Source organism: Etheostoma spectabile, chromosome 15 (genome assembly GCF_008692095.1).
Source record: "Etheostoma spectabile isolate EspeVRDwgs_2016 chromosome 15, UIUC_Espe_1.0, whole genome shotgun sequence".
In the NCBI taxonomy this organism is placed as follows: Eukaryota; Metazoa; Chordata; class Actinopteri; order Perciformes; family Percidae; genus Etheostoma; species Etheostoma spectabile.
Genome location: NC_045747.1, coordinates 12993859 through 13011030, shown reverse-complemented (window position 1 = coordinate 13011030; position 17172 = coordinate 12993859). Strand labels below are relative to the sequence as shown.

Below are 17172 nucleotides of genomic sequence, written 5' to 3'. Positions count from 1 at the left end.
CACACACACACACACACACACACACACACACACACACACACACACACACTATTAGTCCTTCAAGTTAGAGATGGCAAACTTGTCTGTTAGTGACAGAGGAGAAACAATTACAAGTTCAAAGGGCTAAAAACAGGTTTAACATCCTGTGTGTTTGTCGCCAACGCTATGCACCTGTATCCCAGTCAAAGAAAGGGTTAACAAAAAAAGGCCAATCAGAGGTGGTTGTGCCAGACACCCGCCTTCGGCTAAGTCGCTATCTATTCTGTCAGAGGGAGAGCAGGAGTGCGGTTGTAAAGTTTAACGTTGATAGTCCCCAGAGAAGAAGTTGGTAATTCCGTAGCGCAGATTAGAACCCAAATTGAAACATAAGCAACTAAAATGGCTGAATGTTAGAACATTGTGTCAAATTGGTTGTTATTAGTGTAACTTATAAAGTGTCAGGTTTAGATCCTTCATACTGTTAATAGAGTCAAAAAACGTTAGCTGACATTGCTGTTCAGTATCTAGCTCAGAGATTATTGGCTAATAACACTACTAATTTAGCAGGGCGGGTTAACACTTTTGCAAGACACTGTATCTATGTCACATTCTCATTAGGGGCTGAGCCCCCCTACAGGTCTGATCCTAGAATCGCCCCTGTTAATATTTTTGGTTTTGAAGAAGGTTGAACAAAAAAAAAAAAACAGAACCCAACCGCAAAACTCTTTACACAGAGTATAGCTTTTACTAAAGCCTCACATACTGTCCAACACTTCACCTATGAAGAAATCCAAAGCTTGACAGATCTGCCGTGAATAGTTACAGTTTCTAAGCTATGACTGTGTAATTGGTGTTTGGATGAGGGGTTTTGCATACTGTCACTTATAGAATTTGTCCAGCTATGATACTTTTACAAGAACCACAGAAAACTTACAAATGTACATATTACCAACAAACAGTGCCCACATTCTAGTTTTAAAGATCATTCCTACAAAGCATCACATCTGCTTGTTTGAAGGAAAAACTAGTGTTGTGCTGGGGAGGCCACTGACTGCCTTCTATCAAGGACAAAGTCACCTCTCTGGAGGAGAAACGAGTCCTCTGAGACACACACACAGTCTACTGCTAGAACTAGGTCAGCTCACCTCTTTACTGGAAGTTATACTATTATTTCCTTAATGTCATCTCTCCCCCAGTGTGTGCCTTTCCTTGTGATTGACTTGTTTGGTGTGTTCTCCAGCCACTGCTGACGGAATAACCACCAACACACATTTGTGCCACATTCATTATAGTGATTCAGCTACAGGTACTGTTGTGACGGACAGATTAAGGAACACGTTTGCTTTTGCACACAAGCATTTAAGGGTCTGCGTATGTAGTCATTGATTTTTCATCGGGTAAAGAAAAATGTTTGTATCCATGACAATCATATACACCCAAGGAAAATCCTTGTATTTGAAAACCTACTTGGCAATAAATCTGATTATGATTCAGATTTGTGATTACAGATATTGAGAAATGATCAGGCTACATAATTAATGATTGATGACAGTAGGAACAAAATGTCAAATAATTTTCTCTTTGATGTTTGTTGTACAGATGAGAGAAATGCACAAGTCAATATGATTTACTGGCCCAAAATCACAAAGTTGCCTCAAACGGCTTAAAGCTTTGGTGCATGGCTTTTTTATATTAATTAACGTCCATTACATTCAAGTCATCCCAAATGAGTTGCTACAAAGCTAATTAAGACTATCAGCTCCACACAACTCTCTCTGTATTTCTCAGTATGACTATGTTCAGAAGATTGTGTCGTCCGGCGACTTTTTCGCATGCAGAAACTCGAGTGAAGATAATTATTTCTTCTGAAGACTCCATGTTTTTTTTTAATTCTCCGTGTGCTACTTGGCTACTAGCAACTGTGTGGAGGAGGTGGCTTAGCGCAATCACAGAAGGCTGTATCATTTGGATGCGCCGACAGTGTTGTTGTCATTACTTAGAAATCGTCATGGGTGCGACAGAAACTATGCACTATTGGTTTAAAAATCGGTACCGTATACAACACTCTTAGACAAAGTCAATAAATTTATTTAGAGTAGACTTGTTGCAGTTATTGTCCCTCCGCTGAGGAATGAAAGTCTAGTGCCTTCGATGCAATATGGGGTCTCTTAAAGGAACCTTTACCCTCTAATGACAGAATGACAGAGTGGGCAGTTCTTGTTGAAGAATTACTAATTACGCACAGTTAACATTGTGTGGCTCAGCTCGTTAAATTGATATATCTTGTAATATATTGCCAGATAGATGTAGGACTAATGGTGTTGAAGGATGTTTTATTACAATGACTTGTTAATTCCATAAACCGGTCAAACATAACTTTTGATGATTATTTGATTAACTGAAATTTTGTCATTAGTAGCAATAGTCACTGCTGATACACTGTTAGAACTCAGTTTTGCTTGGAATCCCTGAGATGTGGGTCTAATAATCATCATCTGTCATTCTGGCAAATTTAGCAGCTATGTTACATTTTTCCTACAAATTCTTTGAAGTAAGTAAGAACCAAACCTGCAAACAGTAAAGCTATGTTGGGGGCTTATTTGTTGGGCATAGAAAGAAGACCAGATACCATATAGATGATACCACATGCCTTTAAGGGAAAAGGTGAATGCATGCATTTCTCTGAACTGCCTATTACATCCGGCTTAAGATGCTGTGGGTGGTGCTTTAATTATATTGTCTCTTTCTTAATCACTTATTTTGAAAGCCCTGTCTACTCATTGATAGCAGAGAAATTAATGTTATGTCTTAAAATGTTCTTTCCTCAGGTTTTCCTCAAACTGTCAATAACGATGTTGGGAAGGAGGGATCCTTGGCCATCCTCAGCGCTGCTGATGGATATGCTCACACCTCCGAGAGGTAAACAGCATTGATTCTGTCCCACTATCACCTCTAATTTGCTTTCAGCCTCTGCACAATAAGCTCCTTTATGTCTAATCACACCCATTTACTGGACTGATACAAGGCATTTTTATTTTCAGAAGTGTGCCTGAAGCTCTTAGACACACTGTGTCACTATTGAAATGTTTCTGGGCTGTCACATCTTGCCACTTTCTTAGCCCTAATGTGATTGATTGGGCTAGCTATACAGAGGCATATCATGGTCCTCTACAGAGCACTTTTATAGTAACATTTCAGGCCCAGTTTAACCCTGCTTCCCCTGGGCCATTAAATAAAAAACTGGACCTCAGAGTCTGGTCCATCCCTGAGCTTACAGGCACGTTAATGACAGAAATTGTACATGTCAGTACTACCAGAGAGCCCAAGGATTAAATAATGTGCATGTAATAGTGAGATCTGAGGTCTTGGCCTTGATGTGCTAAAAACATTTGCAGTACCACTTTAATGACGAAAGGAAAGAGTCGGGTCTGAGACTCTTGCCTTAGAGGACATGTCAGGCCTTTCATGAGAACCATTTTAATTGCAACCAAAAATGTCTATTAGTGAAGTCTCCCTTAGGCACATATTGTAACCATTATAGAGGTCAAACTGTTATATATATAAATTTAAATGTATGGTTATTATTTTTATATTATTGGTATTAATATTATTATAATATATATTGTACTAAGTGTTTTTGAATTGTGAAATCACGTACTTAAAGCCCATGTTATACAAAGATTAAAGCTTTTTCTATTCTAAATATTTCTGTGGAATTGTGCAAATCATTTGTAAAATTTACTTTTTGACATGGTATAACACATTTCCAAACAATGTTGGAATTGTTAATACTCTTATTTGTAGCAGTAAATTAAGGATTTTTTGAAAAGCCATCTGCAACTAACACATTTACTGACAGTTTCTCATTCAACATCATATCCATCCTCCATTCAAAGTACTTATTTCTTTCCTTAATTGCCACAAACGTGTGGTAAAATCCAGTATATGAAAAGATACGTTATCTTTTCATGGGAAATTTCTCATTATATTTATTATAAACAAGAACAGTAAAACAAATGTCTGTAAATTCCATGAATTCAATTCAAAGTCACACTAATATCTTGTTACTATCCCCATTTATGTGGACAGACTGGAACACACAAGATGGCATTAGCCCCAAAAGTGGTAGCAGATGGCCCATGGGGCATGTTTGCCAGATTTAAGACTTATAAAGAACTGACACACACAAATAAATTTAGACAGTGTAGCTTTAACATCTGAGAACACTATTTAACTCATCCCATCTCCGGAAGTTTTCACACTTCACACTTCATTAACCTCTAGGGCACAAATTCCCTGGGAAGTCATGGAAGGAAAATGCTTGTCTTTTTCATAAAAATCACCACCAAGTGGTAAGCCCCCAATGACAACATTTACATGCACACAGTATTCCAGATAAAATCTGATATTCCAGTTGAGGTGCGATTCAGTGAATGCTGTTTATATGCACCTTTCCGTCTCAATCATAAATATCCATGAACACATGCATAAACAGAATATTCCAAACACTATTTTAAAAACAATGATTCCACTCATCGCAAAAAACAACAATAATTGGGATAAAATTAAGTATACTTGTCTCAGTATCCCAGATTAAATTGACATGTGCCAGCTACCAAAGCAAGTGTTTGCATACACTACACAAACACATAGATCCCACTATTTTTATTCATGCTGGTTTAAATAACCTTGTATGCCTATTTTTTTTTTTTAGGTTTTTACATAGATGCAGCTTTCAGACTACAAAATTCAACAGTAAAAGTGATTATGTGTTATTACTGTATACAAATACCGTATGAGGTGTTCCAACCTTATAGCTTTAGTGCACAACTAAACGTGCGTTACATTCAAGCCATTGCCAAATGAGTTGATACAAAGCAAATTAAGCCTATCAATTCCACAAAAACTCTCCCTGTATATCTCAGTATGGCTAAGTTTACAAAATGGTGTAGTCCGGCGACATTCGCACGCAGAAGCTTGAGTGATGCATTTTACGTCACCGCTGAGCAACAGCTTCAGCTTTGGAGACAAAGAGGACATAATAATGACATATAATTAAAAGATAATTACCTATTTCAAAGAGTCCATATTGTTTTTTAATCCAACACGTCTTCCTGGATTTCACGGGTTAAACGCTACTAGCAACTGTTCGGAGGGCGGTTGGGGGTGGTGTGCAATCACCGAAGGCTTGCGTCATGTGGATGCGCCGACAGGGTTTATCTACTATTGGTCAAAATAATAAATAAATACTTTTCTTATATAAAAACATTATGTGGGAAACGTGCTAAATCACATGGTCCGGTTATTAAAAAAAAAAAATAGGTCTTTTAATCCAGGCTGTGGAGTTTGCATTCTGGGGTAAACCCAAGATTTTCAACCAGGAAATGTATGGGTATTATTTTCAACAAAACCATGATCCTTTTTCTCATCTTATCTAGTTGTTTTGGTGCGTAAACTTGCATTATATCAAATTGTTGCCCAGCCCACACAGTAGGCCTAGTCTACCTACAAGATAGGTTAAAGGTGGAGAGATTAGTGAAAATAGCTACCCATATTAAAAAGTGTATGGGGAGCACTTCTCTTTCAACAAATTCTCACGAAGGAGTCCATATACAAACTTAAGAGAACACCGGCTGGTCACATGATGTCAGGTGGTCACGCAACGCCGGCTGGCTTCAAACTCCACGACGCTGAGGGGCAGTTGCTAGTTGTTTAAGCCGCTACAGAGATTTGTGACGCGGGCTACAGACCACCGTCACAGCTCAGTTGCATCAGCGGCAGTTAGTAGATGTGTTTAGCCGAAAATGGGTGACTTGGAGTCAGATACAGAGCACCGTGAGATGACGCTCGTTTTGGCGGATATTACGGTTAAATTCAGTCAATAAAAGTTAAAATTAGGCACCAAAATGACTAAATTAAGATTAGGAAAAAGATCATGGTTCGGATTAGAAAACTCTTGGGTGAAAGACTTTAGTTTTCCCTAGGAAGCAAACTGCACTCCCTGGTTTGAAAGTCCTGTGACCAGCCGTGTTCTTATGAATGCGTGAATACAGCAAAAAAAACATGGAATGATTACAAAATACAGTGCTTAATTCTTTTGTAGCTTTTTGAACACATGGTTCACAAGAACAGGCAGTCTCTTTATTATAAAAGGCACTACTTCCTGTATTGGTATAGTCTGTTCACTGCACGTACATTTCTCCCTAAATATGCATCCTATATGCATTTCTTCAGGATAGTGAGCCATTACCTTGTCAATGGACAACAATCTCAGCTTGTAAGACTTTTTCCAATTGATGTTGGACTAAACTCTGGCTATAGAAGAAGCAAACAAAACAAGCACATACAACCAAGACTTACTTTCAGTGGTTCCAAAGGGGCAGACCAACAATAAAGTAGTGTGGTCTATTTTAGCTTTTAAGTCACTACATTATAATGCTTGCATATACAGAAAAGTTGATTAGCCAACCACAATGGGGTTGTCAGTTCTGATAGCGGAACTAGATGGAGAGCCTTTAAAATAAGACTGTGTAAGCTGTCACATACTGTACACACACACTAAAGCAAAGCAACTGAATTCACCTTCCGGAGCAGACACTTCAAACAGCTCCTTTTCTAAACTTTTTTTGCCCAACTGTAGTCAATATGATGGTCTCTAAGAATCTGTGCATCCCGTAATTCAACCACCTGCTGCCTGTGTTGTGTCGTTTTAAGAAGTCCACATGGGACTTTCGCTCTGGAGCTGTATCCTCTTCCTTCCTTGGATCACAGCAATGTCTTGCCTTAGATGATGCATTTTCAGGCCTTTGGGATGGGTTATTTAGCAAAAGACTCTCCCAAAGCTTTCAGGTAACAGCTGTAGGTGTTCTCCAGAGATCCTCTTGTGAACTACAGTACATACACCCTGGTAGTTTTTTCACATTGATCCGGCGAGAAAGAGTCAAAGAAATTATAGGCTTATTGAACTATGAAATCCAATACTTTGACCTAAATCACTGAGGTGCAGCAATAATTTGTCCACTGCTACGAGCAGCAACTAGTTCCTGCTTGGACAGATGAATAGCAGAAAACCACTCTCTTCTCATCAATAGAAACCAGGGTCTTGCTTGTGTATGGTAGAAAATGGATTAGTCAGAGTATATGAATACTATATGCACCTAAAGCAGGTTCCTTGGATGGATACAGTTAACAACTGCCCAAATAATGAACTCTGGAAAGCTGGAGCATTAATCTACAGGCAGCATTTGAAGCAATCTGGAGTTTGAACTTTGTTTTGCCGGGAAACAAATTATTTATCACTATTCACCATGGCTTGTTGAATGCAAAGACTTTGCTCTACTTTATACCCACTATACATTCCAAATCAGCTCAATGGTCACTTTGTTAACTCCATCCATAGTCTACTCACCAATACTGAAAATACGTTTCCTCATGCAACAGGTCCTTGGACTAAAAGGAAACGCAGGTTCTTCTCTATCTGCAATTTGTTTTCTATGTCTCTGTCATGAACCCAGTAGTGCACTTCAACATGTTTCTTGATATTCTTTCTTACTAACCTCTTGTGACATTCTGCGCTCTAAATGTTGGAAAGATTCTTTTTCATCGTGAAGTCTTCTAATGTTCCCCTCCCATCTCCAGCCTCCTTGAACTGCTGTTTCAAGGGCCTAAGCTCCAGCCTCAGCTGGAAAATCGTAGCCACTGGTCGTCACGTACAATCCCAAACCTTTCTGAAGCAAGGCCAATTTCTGTTATTGCTTGGATTATTTCCTATCAGTGTCACCCTTCCCTCTTCGATCAAGGATTGTCATCATGTTCTCCTTAACCTACAGCCACTCCCACTGACCGCCCCACTCCACCTACATCTTGGACTCCAGCACATGGAGAGTCCGTTATGTATTCCCTATAAGTTGTTAGTGATTCATCTACTAGCTATTTCACCAAGCATTTTATGCAGGCCTTGCGCACCTTATTGCCAGTCCAAATGCCGTATTGCCATGTGGGTTATTATCTGTAGCTCCTTAATATGGTCTCCTATAAGTTTGTCCGTAAATGCGTCCCAGCATTTAAGCATAACCACATTATCTAAGTGCTTTCATACCGTAATCATGCTTTTGCCGCAATGAGCAGATATTGTAGGTCAAAGAAAAGAAAAACAATAAGTGAATATTTTAAAGATATTTTTATAGTGTAATGTAGCATTTGCAACAACAAGATTAAATAAGCCATCCAAAGGATATTTAAAGGGTTCAAATACTAAATCTACATATGGGCAATAGTCTGCCAATCAGCCTACACACGTACAAGATTGGAGCCAAATGGACGCCAAGGATTTTCTTGTAAATTGTTTAAACCATATTTTTTTTAATAAAAAAGAATCACCAGAGAAGGTGATAATTGGTATGTATAGATATATTACCATATTGGCAAATACCATTTTGTATTTTGGAACAGTAGTTCAATGTGTTTATACATTAATGCAAAACATTATTTTTCAGATAACTGATGTGTTAATAGCATTGTCAAGTCATGTAGACTATACACTAATTATAATTATAATGCTCGTTATGCGCTAGTCTGTAAGACAAAAAATAGCAGCCTAGTTACAGTGGTTAGCAACAGCTATAGTGGCTAGGCCCATTTGCTGCTTCATCTTTGTGTGGCAGTTGTCTAAAAGATCTTTGATTTAAATACCATGCCACTTCCTGTCAAAAAAGCCCCTGAACTACATTCATATACAGTATGCCAACTGTTCGGCTACATACAATTAGAGTTAAGCGCCATCAAAATGTTCCTGGTAGAACGTCAAATTAGGAGTTTTGACACATGATGACTTTAACATGGGTTTTTAGAAAGAGGAAGCAGTCAGGTTTACTAAAGTACTAAAGACAATGAGGTGTCACCTAATTTGCTTTGACATTCATGTCCAAGCATGTCTGCCAGTGGCCTTACAAGAAGACCCTCTCATCCTTAAACCACCAGGACACTATTTAACACATTGATCTGAATATATATACATAATCTAAAAGTACAATATAGGACACTTTAGACAATCCAGGCAGGTAGACATGTGTGACTATTCTGAAAAGACTTGAGTCACCCCTCACATCGTCATAGGATGTAAGTGCTCTTATTGTGAAAAGGCGTCTAATATCTAATCCTTTCCTATAGCGATCAAGACAATTGGAGCCGAAATAATGTAAAAATGTGCGATATTTAATAAAACTTTTTGAAAGGAAGAGGTAAAAGGTGCGTTATTGCACTTCACAAACGGAACCTTCTCGTTCTTCTACATTGTGTGACTTCCAAGTAAAAGATGATCATATTTGTTTGATTGGTCAGCGAGGGACGTATTAAGTTGTGTTATCATCATGCGTTATAGACGTATAGGCCCTAGCTGTTAAACTTTTAAATTATAGTTTACAGTCTTAGAAAAACAAAATTATTTTTTTTCTAAAAATAACATTTTGTGGATATGACTATAGTTTGATGAGTGTTAGCCTCTCAAGTGAGTGTAAAAGGTTGGTTTTTTAAATATGTATCTTTATAACTTCACAGAGTCTGTTCACAGAATGGTGGTTTCAATCGTTTGGTCAATACTTATAATTTCCATTTAGTCTTTTAGCCCACATTTCTCATATGATAGGTAAAATGTAATTGCAATATTCTGTGTGGTCCAACATTACAGGCTTCATGTTGTAGATTTTTTTTGATATACAAAGTGAGATTTGTTTAATTTCTCCTTTTTTGAGAAAGGCAATTTGGAATACCGGAAAGCTGACATTAAAGTTGGCACATTATGAAAAAGGCAAATTTCTTCCATTTTCATTGTATGCCATGTATTTTTTAGGAATATGTGTTCTGACTTGTTTTTAGAAGTCTTGGTGATTTACCCAATACAAAGAGATAATGGAAACTGTTAGATAACAAAACACCATGAGTTATGATGTTATGACAGCAGTGTGTTTCTACCACAAAACATGACTGGCTGATAACCTAAAAATACATAAAATTAGTAGCATATATTTTGAAAACTTTGGGAGTTTTCTTGTGTGGAGATGATCAACCTCTAAAAAAAAAAATAGGCTCTTTGAAGAACAAAACAAAAAAACAAAGTCAAAGTGCGAGATGGTCGTCAATATACTTTAGCAAAGACATGTAGCATTTTAATAAATCCTTAAATGTAGGAGCACCTAAAAACTTTTTTTTATTATTTTTTGGTGCTAACAGCACACAGAAACCTGTGCTTCGAGTGTTCAAGTGGCATTAACTACATTTTGATTAGAGGGATTTTTTTGCGAAATACTCCCAAGGTAATTAAAATTACTTTAAGGATCGTCCAGAAATCAATGCAGATGGTAATGTCGTGGCTTATTCCAGGTATGCACAGGAAAGATAAGAATGATTAAATCCACGGGCGCATTAAGGAGTATGTAGATGTAAAATAATCGTAAAAGGCATGGCAGGGATGCTGCAGGAGAAGCCAAATGTCAAGTGGCATTTTATTTTATGGAGGATCCTTTTTTCTTTCTTTTTTTTTTATAAAGAGGGACACGGTTCTTTCTTATCCAAACTGAGCCCCCAGAGCCTCTTAGATCTCACACAGCAACACAAAGCGCACACGAGTAGCCTGTACAGAGAGACGGGATTTGTGGCGAGAACACAGGTTGTCCATTTGAGTTGATTTGAGCATGAAACTTGTAAAATCCTTCACTGTCACAGTTATTTGAAAATTAATTTCGGTCAAATGAGGTGTAGAGCAATTCATCAAAAGCTTAAGTTGATAGTCCACATGATAATCTGGAGAAAACATTGTTGTGTTGTGTAAGCTTACATGAAGTTGGGTTGTAGCTATACTTTTTACCCCCTTTTTTTATTAGAAAAATCTAAAACTCAAAACCACGATACATTGTGTGCAATATTAGCACACATTTACGTTTATTTCAGTCATCCGGCGCAGTAAAAGGAAATCTGTATTTCTAATCTGACTTAGTTTACCTTGAATTAATATGGGAAATAAACAGATATAATGTGTATGTGATGAAGCTGGTAGAAAAACATTTGGTTAGTCATTTGGCTTGGAAATGAGAGGCTTATTTCTGAAGACGCTGATTTAGGCTGCAGCTCGAATGCTGCAAATGAGACCCTTAATATCATGGCTATAATTAATTGCGCAAATTTGTTTCTATTAAGTAAAACTAACACATACTGAGAAAACTCTATTAGACTTAATTAAGCTTGATATCCTAATTTAGAAAATGTGTGGTTGAAAACAAGCCGTTTTGGTAGATTTTTTTCTCTGTCTTTCTCCGATAGTGAGAAGCCTACCAGCTTTCTGCCTTTGGGCTGCTTTTCCTCCTTTGAGAGTTGAAAATGAGAAATGGAAATGGAAATACCAGGAGGTGCTAAATTAGCTGCCTGATCTGCACTTATTGCCGCATACAGGCCCCTATTACTTTGCCAATCTGTGCTTCTCTTTTAGCATTCCGGGCATGGAGAAGCTTCGAGATAGCAGATTTATCAAATGGGAAAATGAATGCATGATGATCAGTTAAATTGAAAATCAGCGTCTGCATGACAGCCCGACCTGACACCTCCGTAATTAGAAAGAAAAATGATGGCGTCCGATGCATAATAGAGCAAAAACAATTTACACTCTCCCATAATGATCCGGCGTTCAAATTGAAAATTTCTCCGGGTATAAATTGAATTCATAAAGTATGATTCATGGACGACACATCTCCTGGAGGCTGCCTGGCCATATCGATTGATAGTTTGTCTTGAATCATGCAACGTGCAGCTCTCAGGCAAGAAAAGCTTAACTACTTAAGCAAATCGCTAATTTCACCTTAAGGCCACCAATGTGCAGCCAGCGATACTCCTATTCAGTGTGCTAATGAATTATGGATGAACTGGGCATACGTCCCAAATAGCCTAAGAGTAGCATGGAAAAATACACACCGAGTAATCTTAGGGGTTATTTCAAATTGGCCCCGGTTATCCCACAATTTAGTAGGCAAAATAAACCTTGCACCTCTGTTTTTTTTTAAAGAATTGACAACCTATGGGTGTACCAATTTCCACCTTGAATAGTGTCAAAATATTCTTAAATAAATAGTGGAAATATATGGCTTGGTGATTATCATAAAATGTATGAAAACATTGCAAAACTACAAGTCTCTTCAAAACTTTAGTCGCATGAGAGTAAAAAGATCCCTGAAAGCTCACTGCTGACTACAATTTAAAAAAAAAAGTTAAAGTGATGTCGTGGATGATAAAAATAAATAAAATAAAAAGTAAAGACACCATGAAGCAGAAGAAGGACAGCCTCAGCACTGTAAGCAGCATGCAGACACTGAGGATCCACCTCTAACCCACAGCCTCTGCAGGCCTAATCTTCTCCATGTTCACTGTGTGTGCCATGCCATGGGGCCGTGTCTGCCCCTGCCTGCCCCCCCCCAACCTAATAAGACATTGCTTCCTAGAGCAAACAGCTGCATGGGTTGAAATTTATGTAAATATTTTGAAAGGGACACTGCTCAGAAATTCATTTGCGCCGGCTCAGACGTAAAGCTCACCCCTCTGATTATTTTCAATTTATTTGCAAATCAAGACCCAAAGAGAACACTAAAGGGCTTGTGGATTCTAACAAGGATGACAGCAGCCATAGCTGGACTGGATGGTGATGATGCTTTTTTATTTTTTTATTTTTTTTAAGATTGTTGTTTTGGGTTATTGCACGGACGGCACACAGCAGCCGCGACATTTCTTCCTTGGGTCGACGTTATATTGTGGTCAACACTGCTAATATTGCAAAAGGGAGCAGATGTCCCAGATCCCGCGTGGCTTCCCTGGGGACCACCAACCCTATTAGAACAAATGTGTTCTGCTATTGTAAATAGGCACGTTTGCCTCAGCTCGTCCTATTACAGCCGACGCATGATCAATAGGCTGATAACACAGAAACATCAATGTAAAGCGACAGAACAATGAGGGATATCATCGAACATCTATCTTAATATAGCCCAGCTACAAGGGGCCCTGACAAAGTGGAGAGAGAGGGAGAAGCAGGGGGAAAAAAGCTCATGAAAATGCCTCCCCACGAATCCCCATCTCCTATCCAATATGCACAAACACACACACTCCCAGCTGCCGGGGCTATTATTTTCCTATTTCAATTTGACACCCAGGCCTTTTCATGCTAATTCTATTATTCTTGGAAGTTTATGTGATTTCATATCACTAGAAATCGGTAATGTATTATAACCCCCTTTGAGCTAAAGTAAACTGAATCCCCCTGCAGTAGCCACCGGGAAAATAATTACTTTCATATCAAAACTCTGCAGGAGTCGAGCAGGTCCTTTCCGCCTCAGGCTCGTAACCTCATTTCAGTGGGGGCTTATAGATGAATAAATTTGTTAAGGCAATATACAAAGTACAACATGAGATTTCTTAAGAAAGCCCTTCCTGTAGTCCTGCACCGCATGTACTGCTATTTAAGATCTCACACGGTTTGAGGTGATTGTATACAATAGATTTATTTAAGAAAAAAACTTACATATATAAATAGTATAATACCTTTTTTACAGCTCTTGAGGATTTTAGTTGGTCTCGTGGTCTTGTTTTTTGACAAGTTATCACACATTAAAGGATATCTAGAGACTTTTGACTCTCTCAAACACACACACACTCGCAGAGAGAGAGAAGGAGAGAGAGAGAGAGAGAGAGAGCGAGAGAGCGAGAGAGCGAGAGAGCGAGAGAGCGAGAGAGCGAGAGAGCGAGAGAGCGAGAGAGCGAGAGAGAGAGAGAGAGAGAGAGAGAGAGAGACAGAGAGAGAGAACACACCATTGTCAAAGTATCAGCAAAGTGGGGAAACCTAGAGATTAATGCAAGGATGTTGTTTCGCTTTGGCCCAATGAAATGTGTCGTTTAGAGGCTAGCAGTACTGATTTCTTCCTTTTTTTTTGTTTACCCCAAAGTGATTTATTCCATGTCGACATCTTCTTTAGAGTCTGTCTTTGTTTCTGCTGGACTGTCACTGAGGACACACTCGGGGGTGTCAGGGTGGTCCTTGATCGCTAAATGCTCTTTTCTGTCGGCATCGACAGGCTTATTAATGAGTTGTGGATTGTGTTCGTGGGCGAAAGTCGAATCGCTGCAAATAACCGAGGTCTGAGTACTTTTGCCAGTGGAAAAGGCGGCCCTGGACGGGCTGGTGTGCGGTGAACGTGTCTTTTCCTCTGATCCCACCTGTGCCTTGTGCGTGGCGTCTGCAGAGTCCGGCGAGCTGCTCCTACATCCCGCAGAGCTCGCGGAGACGCTGCAGCGGACCGTGGACGGGTTTCTCTCTGCTGGGCCGTCGGACTGGGTCACTGTGGTGGTCTTCAGGGCCGTCTGAGGAACAATGAATCCAAGCGGCTGCGTGATGGGATAGAGCAGGAAGTGTCCCTTCCCTATCAAAGGCCGTGAGGAGGGTAAGGCCGCGGGGTGGCGTCTCGGCCTGGAGTCCGAAAGGAGGCTTTCGACGCTAAAAGGGTTGAGTTTCTGCACGCTGGAGGCGCTGCTGCTGTTGGAGCACTGCAGGCTCGACCGGTGGCTGGCGTCGGGCGAGTCCAGCTCGGATCCGCCAGCGTCCCGGTCCAAGTGTCTTTGGTTCTGGTGTTGGGTGTGGAGAGGGTGAGGTGTTTGCTCGCAGCTCGATTGCGTTTGGTTCCCCCCCACAGAGTCAAAAGGCGGGCCCGTGTGGTCACTGTCGGTCACATGCGACACCCCGCTGTCGCTGTCTGATCCCGGGGTGTGAAATAAATCCCCAGAAGCGAGCCTGTTCTGGGACTTGAGCAGCCGTCGCTCCTGCTTTCGTTTCTTCTTCTCCATCCTGTCCAGCTCTCTCCTGGCGATCTCCTCGGGGTCCATGGGCTCCCCGCTGCACGTGGTGGGGTGGGCGTTGTGAGCAGGTCGACCTGGACCCTTCTTCGTGTTCTCCTTTTTCCTCCACTTGGCTCTGCGATTCTGAAACCATACCTGCAGAGAAAGAAGAAGAAGAAGAAGAAAAAAAAAAGAGAGTGAAACGTGTGTAATGTTCTGTTACTGCAAGGTGAAAGTAATTAGATTTTACAATTTGGTAATTAAAGAAAACAGTGAGGATACACCTTGCTCTTCGGTTTTCTATGCAGGCCTTTAATTAGGCCTTTGACTTAAAAAACAATCTGCACACAGACAAAGCTACAAGAAGTTGGGATGAGGCTTAAAAAAAGAGCTTCATAGACAGGTTTACATGTCTTCATTATTTATATTGTCCTAACTCTTCAATTAAACTTTGCTATTTTCATCAACAGCACTATTCTATTATAATAAAACAAAGCTCGGCATATTTACTCATTTAGCCTAAGTGAGGTAAGTATACACTGAATGTTTTTGGTATTTTTGGTTATCCATTGTCAAAATATTTGACAAATAGGCTATAGCACCAAGATTTCTGGCAAAAATAAAGTAGGCTAGTTACACGCCTGTAGAAATATCAGTTGGCTTTACATCTTCATTATTTTTCAAAAATAAGGTGTAATTAAAATTGATTTATTGGACTAACATAAGACTTGAAAGGTCAAACAACACACATCAATCAAGTGGGTCCAATAATTATTATTGTTAAATTATTACAAGATGCAGGCTATATTATGACCCAAAATTAACCTGTGCTCTACCTGAAGGTTTATTATGCAATTTATTTCTGTAGTTTGGACCATGACACTGAAACCCTGAGCCTTTTCTAGTAATGAATAATAAACAAAGGACTAAATAAACGCGCACACACACACACACCTTATAAAAGGACAAAAAAAAAAGAATATTTACCTGAACCCTTGATTCTATCAAGTCCAATCGAAGAGCCAGTGCCTCCCTCATGAAAACGTCGGGATAGTGGCTCTCATTAAAAGCCTTTTCTAATTCCTCCAGCTGCCAACCAGTGAAATTTGTGCGAGTTCTCCGTCTCTTGCAACCAGGGCTATCTTTGTCTGGGTCCCCCGAGTCTGACAGCACAATGAAAACAAAGATAAACAAAAGATACTTCCAAATAAATAAATACATTTGAACACAATTCTAAGCATACTGGTTTCATGCATACGCAAATAATTCTGCAAACTTTAGAGCTGAAGAAGGCGATCGCATTTGAGATTTCGCAGTCTGAACACATGCAGCTTCTTTCAAGTCTGTCGCTTTCGGAGATAAAGAGGACACATTCAGCCGTTAGCATGCATTTCCTTGCTCTAGTATTTCTAGACTGACAGGAACATTGTTTTTGCTTGGGTGCATATAGCTTTCGGAGATGAAAATCAAGTGGGAGGCGAAGAATGCTCCTCTGCCTGTGTGCGTGTGTGTGTGTGTGTGTGTGTGATTCGGCTTGCCCTTTAAACACCACCAGAGGATAACTTGTATCGCAATATCCTGTCTTTGTTTCTTTCTGTTTTTGTCTGTGTGCAACCAGCGGAGCTAGAGGAGATGTTATTGTGTAGCAGGCTATATAATGTGGCTTACCTGTCAGTTTGTACTGCTGATTCTCTCCATTCATCCCGCAGCCCGAAGACAGGAGGTGGCTGGAATTACCCACTGAAGCCGTGCAGGAACCATTAAGTAATCCGTCTATTGAGAAGGGAACGGCGGACGCAGATTGAAGTTGATGCCCGGCTAATTCGTAAACGTGATGGTGGCTCAGATGGTACGGGAAGCCCACCATCCCGCCGAGAGAGCCTCCGAACTGGGCGTGAGGTGGATCCAGTATCCTGCTGTCCATCATCCCGCAGGCAAAAGGAAACGACGTCTGGAGGCCGGTGATGGGAATTTAAAAAGCATGCAGTGAGTGTGGCCAACGAGTAGGGGACATGATGTGAAGGGAGGGATGAGCTGTACTTTATCCACATGAACCTCCCAATAATTAGCCCAGGCTCTGGGAATATGAGACCCAATGAGAAGCGGTAATGGACTCTGACGTCAGAGACGCGCTCTGCAAACGCTCCCTGTATCGATTGCTAATTAAAGCTGACATCCACCTCAATAAACAATATCAGAGCTGTCACAACAAGACAGGAGGGCTTTGATAAGAACTACATCGCAACTACACGGGGGACCCACCGGGAGGAAGGGCTCGCTAAATCCCAGGAAGGAAAGGCTGCGGGCGGATAGCTTAGGCCAGAGGCTCCC

The 17172-nt window shown here is 40.1% G+C and overlaps 1 protein-coding gene across 1 annotated transcript; it reads right to left on the bottom strand.

Moving 5' to 3' along the window:
- Nucleotides 1–13494: 13494 nt before the first annotated feature.
- uncx (UNC homeobox) lies at nt 13495–16954 on the bottom strand. The gene is made up of 3 exons (XM_032538190.1): nt 16510–16954; nt 15829–16004; nt 13495–14997 (listed from the first exon to the last, which is right to left on the bottom strand). Exons 1-3 carry the CDS (start codon nt 16766–16768, stop codon nt 13960–13962), a joined length of 1473 nt encoding a protein of 490 aa, XP_032394081.1. The 5' UTR covers nt 16769–16954; the 3' UTR covers nt 13495–13959.
- Nucleotides 16955–17172: the final 218 nt, after the last annotated feature.